At 49.0% G+C, this 6,000-nt stretch overlaps 1 protein-coding gene across 5 annotated transcripts in view; it reads left to right on the forward strand.

Annotated features, from left to right (window-relative positions):
* TPST2 (tyrosylprotein sulfotransferase 2) overlaps positions 1-5,490 on the forward strand; it is a 47,160-nt gene extending 41,670 nt beyond the window's left edge. For all 5 annotated transcript variants that reach the window (XM_059139094.1, XM_059139095.1, XM_059139096.1 and 2 more), the window contains 3 exons: positions 394-444; positions 3,252-3,300; positions 4,987-5,490. In XM_059139094.1, coding sequence (XP_058995077.1) covers positions 394-444; positions 3,252-3,293 — 93 coding nt within the window. In that variant the 3' untranslated portion in view covers positions 3,294-3,300; positions 4,987-5,490. The remainder of the gene's footprint in view (positions 1-393; positions 445-3,251; positions 3,301-4,986) is intronic.
* Positions 5,491-6,000: the final 510 nt, after the last annotated feature.

Below are 6,000 nucleotides of genomic sequence, written 5' to 3' on the forward strand. Positions count from 1 at the left end.
GGATGGGTGAATAGGTGATGAATGGGTAGATGGGTGGATGGACAGGAGAGTGGATGGGTGGGTGGATGGGTGGGTGGGTGTGTGTAGGCACGGATGGATGGGTGAATAGGTGATGAATGGGTAGATGGGTGGATGGACAGGAGAGTGGATGGGTGGGTGGATGGGTGGGTGGATATGTGTATGGACAGGAGGGTGGCTGGATGGGTGGGTGGAGAGGTGGGTGGGATAGGAGGAAGGATGAATGTATAGGTGGGATGGGTGAGTGGGTAGATGGATAGATTTGTGGGTGGTAAATGGGTGGGTGAGAAGGTGGAGGTGACAGGGTGAATTTTATTAAAAAAATTTTTTTTTTAATCATTTCTATGATAGAAATACTTCGTTTTTCTTTCCTAGGTCTTGAAAGGAGACTATAAAACACCAGCCAATCTGAAAGGATATTTTCAGGTTAGAAACCCCAAGGGGAATTCTGAAATCTATTCATTGGACTGTTGCACTCGCTTGCACTAGCTTGGACACTTTGCTTTCTAATCTGGCTGATCATTTTCTTGTTAGAAAGTTGGATTGGGGGGAGGGTAGGTCGGGCCACAGGCCCTCCCAACTGTCTGATCCAGCTGGAGCCAAATCACAGCCCTTCTGCTTGTGGCCCTTCCATCACCTTGTCTCCTGGCTTGAGAGCAGTTGGAGCTTCTGTCAAGCTCTCTGTCTCTAGCCTGAAATTCAGTTTTATATAAAGTGGCAGTCCCCAAACATGACCCAGCCCAGAATTTTCATCAGTCAACCAAAAATCGAGAACCATAAGGGTCACGTGGTGTAGGTATTCCCACAAGTGTAGACATAGAAATACCCCTGCATCCCTGCACCCACCTCCCTGGCTGTGCCTCCCACACATCCTTGGTATGTCCGTGGCGTGCAGTCTGGGGATCATGTCAAGAAGGACTGCTCCCTTCACTGACATGATAGCCCCCCTTTAAATGAGGGGTCTTAGTTTGTGTGTATTGTTTTCTTTTTTAAATTGGGAGAGAAAGGGTGCCAGTCTCCAGTTTAATAATTAGAGTGCTCGTTATCTGGGGTCCTTGCCTTTTGGGCCCATCCTAGTTCTTTGGGGATGGCTTCATGCTCCCCTTTTGGGAGTCTGAGACCCAACATATCTTCTTGCCGCTGTGAAAAAAAATGTTGCCAGGATTAGTCAGCACTAATTTATTGCCTGCTTTAACCAAAAAGATGATGTAACAGGAACCACACACAGAACTGGGGGTGGGGAGAAGTAGTTGCCCCCCGAAATGCCTTTTCATTTTTGCAGAGTATCCTTTTTTGCCTACCTGAATAGACACTTGACATTCCTTGCAGTTCTATCAAATGAGCTGCTTGGGTTTGTGTTCCTCATGTTTTCCCATCTTTCAGGTTTCGCAGTTGCCATTTGGGATGGTGACATAGTGTTCTGTAGAACGCATTACGAGCTACTGTTGCCCTAAGATCGTGTCCAGTTTCTGCAGTGTCCTGAATGATGGCACATGTACTTCATCTTGATTTTGCCTCTCTTCTATGGGATGGGGTAGAGGGCTTTGCCGACCCGTTCCACTAAAAGACATCATTATGGACCGGCATTGGTGGGTGGAAGGGCATTTTAAGTTTTAAGACTCTTGACCCAGAAGGGTAAATTGTCGTAAAGAAGAGTCAGAGCCGTTTACGTTCTCTCGCGGTATGTGGCGTACTCAAGATCTCTGGCTGGCCTGGGACTGTTTCTTGCTCTTTTGGGGACAAATGAATGTGGAGGAATGTCAGGCATATGCACTGTCATCTCGAACACTGCCACGCTCCAGAGAGCTGCCCTGCCAGCTGCATCGGGCCCCTGCTTTCTACCTTCATCTCCCTCTCTGTCCTCCACGGGGCACCTGGCTTCCTTCATGGTAGTGCAAAAAATTGGAAAACAGTCTTAAGGCAACAGTTCCATGCATGACGGCACGTGCATTCCACGGGCCCTTCTTTAGCCATCTGGAATAATCATCCTGAAACCCAAGAGATGGAAGAAAGTAAGCAAGCCAAACAGAGCAGCTCACACGTTAGAATTGCAGTGAATGCCGAAACAGAATCCTCATTCGAGGCACCAAACACACCCTCCTCCCTCTGCACCCCATTCCAGATCTTTGCTGTTCCTTTTGCTGGGAATGTTTTTCTGGCCAGACCTTTGTGTGCTTCTCATTTGCATCTTTTAGATCTAGGATTATGGGTTGTTTCCTGACCCCAGCAACTGAGTTCTGATTCTCCGGACACCACCTGGATTTGTTTGCACAGTGACCCCCAGAGGTCATGTCAGACCCCACAGGTTAAGGGCTCGGTTCCAGAAGACTGCCGGCACCTCGGATGCCAACCACTGTGGGGATCCCAGGTTACCCACACTTCTGCCCAGCCAACTAACATTTGGGGGTTCCTATGACTCCCTCCCACGTCGAGAATTTGCTAGAACAACTCACAGGACTCAGGAAAACACTACTTGCTAGATCAGTGGTTTATTATAAAGGGTATGACCCTGGAGCAGCTGTGAAGAGGTATACAGGGCAAGGTACAGGGTATAAGGGGTGTGGAGCTCCCAGGCCCTCTTCGGGCATACCACCCTCCTGAACTTCCTGTGTGCTCACCAGTCTGGAAGTTTTCTGAAGCTATTATGTAGGGGTTTCTATGGAGCATTCGTGAAGTAGGTATGGTTGATTAAATCATTGGTATTAACCTGCTTTCTAGCTCCTGTCCCCTCCCAGAGTCATGCTTTGGTCTTTCTAAGCCACCAGCGCCCATCCTGAAGCCAGACACCTGTCATCTCATTAACATACAAAAGCTGCTTGTTATCACTCCGGAGTTTCTAGGGTTTTAAGAGCTGTGTGCCAGGAACCGCAGAACAAAGAGCATATGTTTTATTTTTCATTATGCTACAGCTTAAATGTCATCCCCTAATAGTGGCCTTTCCTGGACCCCGAAGTCACTCATATCAGCCCATTATGTTGCCTGGAGGTAGAGGGGACATCATCTGCATATGTGTTTGTAAAGGCCCTGCCCGCTGGCATAGAAGCTGCAGAGTAGGACCAGGTTGGTCATGTTCACAGCACCCCCAGCACCTGGCCGGTAGTAGGTGTGCAGTAAATACCCCATGAGCAAGTACGTGCCTGCCCCCGTGATGTTGAGGCTCAGCCTCAGGGCAGTGAGATCCTGGCCCCCCAAGCTGGCTGTGACCCCTTCCTCTGTGTGTTGTCTTCTTCCAGGTGAACCAGAACACCACCTCCTCCCACTTAGGAAGCTCATGATTTCCAGGTAGGCCTGTAGACTTCCCTTCTGTCCCCCCACCTCCCTGCCAATGCCCTCGAAGCCCAGGAGGGACTCTGCTGAAAAGCTTGCCCTTCCAGAGCCTCCCTGGGGAGGAGTGTCCACCAAGGTGGGCTGACCTAGCCCCAAGGGGGGTTTCCATGGCAACAAGCTGGGGAGCTATTTATAGAATCACAGCTTAGTCTCCTAGCTCTGGATCAGGTGGGGACAGGGATCATTGCAGAACCAACCAGAAAAAGGTTTGTACTTTGGGGAGGGGGCACCAGGGACCCATGTGATGGGGAGGGGGAGTTCTAGACATTTTGGCACAGAATGTTGTCTGTTTATCCTGCTTCTATAAACAGAATCGAGTTGGCTCAAAGCAATTAATGTCCTAAGAAAAGCTCCAGGCAGGTCTGGTCTAAGAATAACACCCAGGGCTTTGGACCAAGTGGTGCTCCTGGGTTACTCCTTTAACCCTGAGGATCCCTGGGATGGCTGCTGACACAGAAGGAAGCTAGAACCCAGAGGGGGGCCGGTCTTGCCCAAGACCACACAGCCAGCACATGGCAGCATTTCCTCCTTCCCCGGGCATCTTTTTCCAGAGTTGGCTTTTGAGGAACAATTTGAAGGCATGTCTATCCACTCGTTAACTTGTGCAGTGGTAGGAGGACACGTTCTGACCTTGGGAAGTCAAAGATTTAGGAACCTACTTCAAATTGACCTTCTCCCAGCCTCCGTTTGTGACACCAGAGAAGGGGAATGGGGTCGGGGGCTGCACAGGCAGCCGAGAGAGGAAGTGAGCTGGACCAGGTGGGCGCCTGGGAATCCAGGAGGCCATGCGCCTGCACTGTGCATGTGGGCATGGAGTTAAGGCCCCAGGAAGTGAACTTCCTCTGTGTCCGTGACCCCACAGAGAGGTTACGAGCAACTCGCATGGGTGTTCTCCCTTTTGCTCTAGACTATGAAGAAGCTTCCAGCCTGGGCTCTATTTTTAGTCTCCCAATCTCATTTTTAAATAATCGGTATATTTTCTAGTTTCCTTCCTCCCTCCCCCTCCTTCCTTCCTGCCTGCCTTCCTTCCTTCCCTTTTTTTTTTTTAATCCACTTTGCACCAGCCTCAGGCCCTTGCTTCTTCGGGGATCCCGTCTTGGGTGGTGCTGAGATCCCAGGGTTCTGCCCCATTCCCGAGGCAAGAAGCCTCCTATGGAAAGCCTCCTATCTCCATGAGCCTCCCTGACATCTTCCCCTCGTTCTCATTCCGCAGATTCTTTAGCAGAATTTTGAACCTGCCTGCTGACAAAAGCCTGATATATTTCCCACTGTACTCCTTAAATGAGATACCATACACAGGGCACTTCAGTGTCCCTGGTAGTCAGCTGGCCTGAAACAAATGCCCATCCTTCCCTCCCCTCCAAAAACCCACTGGTGTTTATGATGTAATCATCGCCACTTTCCCTTCATAAGTAGAAAGAGTCTGTGTTTGAGGTCAGGCGGATACAGGCTGGGATGGATACAGGTTGGGATGCAGGTGAGAACCCCAAGAATGCTTTTAAATTTAAACTCTCTCTGGCCATCTGGGGTGCCCTGAAAACCCCATTCTGTGAATATGCACAAAGGCCATATGTTCCTAGTCACACATAATAGGAAACGTCTGTCTGACTTTGAGCCTAACACAGTTGTCTCCCTGTTCAGATCTCTGCAGATTGTTGCTGAGAGGAGCAGACACTTGGCATTCGAGTGGAAATCGGACCTCTAATCCAAGCATATTGCTTGCTATTAATCGCCCAAACAGGACCGCTACTGAGGAATGTATTTGCGTATGTTTGCAAAAGCTGCCTCACTGAAAACTTCCCTGGAGACTCTCTAGCTTTGGAAGCCCCCCCCACCCACTCAGGGGCAGAGAGCGGAAGGGTGGGCGGTAGTCTGGCTTTTGAAACCTAGGTATTTTTTAATCTTTTCCCTCAAGAACTTTTTTTTAAGAAATGGATTTGCCATTTTTCTTCATTTGCAGGACCGCCTTGGTGGCTTTGTTTGCGGGGACAAGGCCCACACCTGTACCTCTCCTATTTGACCCTCACTTTTCAATTCAAAGAATCTATTTAAGAATTTAATATATGAGGTTTTCTTTGATTCTTCCTCAGTTTTACTCAGATTCAGAGAAAAAAAAATTATTTGAATAAAGTGAACAGAGACTCATTTGTCTATGCTTGACTTTATGGAATGAACGGATTTATTTTTTCTCCATATTGGATTTTTGTTGAGTGGATTGATGACAGACGAACAAGGTTCCCATCTCGGGTGCTCATCAGGGCACCCTGAGTTCCTGTGTCAGGTCCCCTGAGGCTGCTTGCTAGAGGAACTCTCAGACAAACTACTGGACTCACAGTCAAGTTCATTACCATGAAAAGATGCAGATTGAAGTCTGCAAAAGAAAAAGGTGCACAGGGCTGGTACAGGGAGATTAAACTTCAGGGATCCTCACCCAGTGGAGGCTTACAGGCACTCTTAATTCTACTGGTCACGACAGGCAACAAGCATTCCATCAGCAAAGCTTGCCTGAGCCTTGCTGTGTGGCGATTTATTGGACATCAGTTGTAGGCACGGGGCACCTGTATGACTGATCTCAATTACTCTGTCTCCGGCCCTGCAGAGGTCAAGTGATCTGGCCTGATCCCGGGCCCCACTATAAATCACATTGCTAGCATG

This window comes from Mustela lutreola, chromosome 11 (assembly GCF_030435805.1).
Source record: "Mustela lutreola isolate mMusLut2 chromosome 11, mMusLut2.pri, whole genome shotgun sequence".
Taxonomy (NCBI): Eukaryota; Metazoa; Chordata; class Mammalia; order Carnivora; family Mustelidae; genus Mustela; species Mustela lutreola.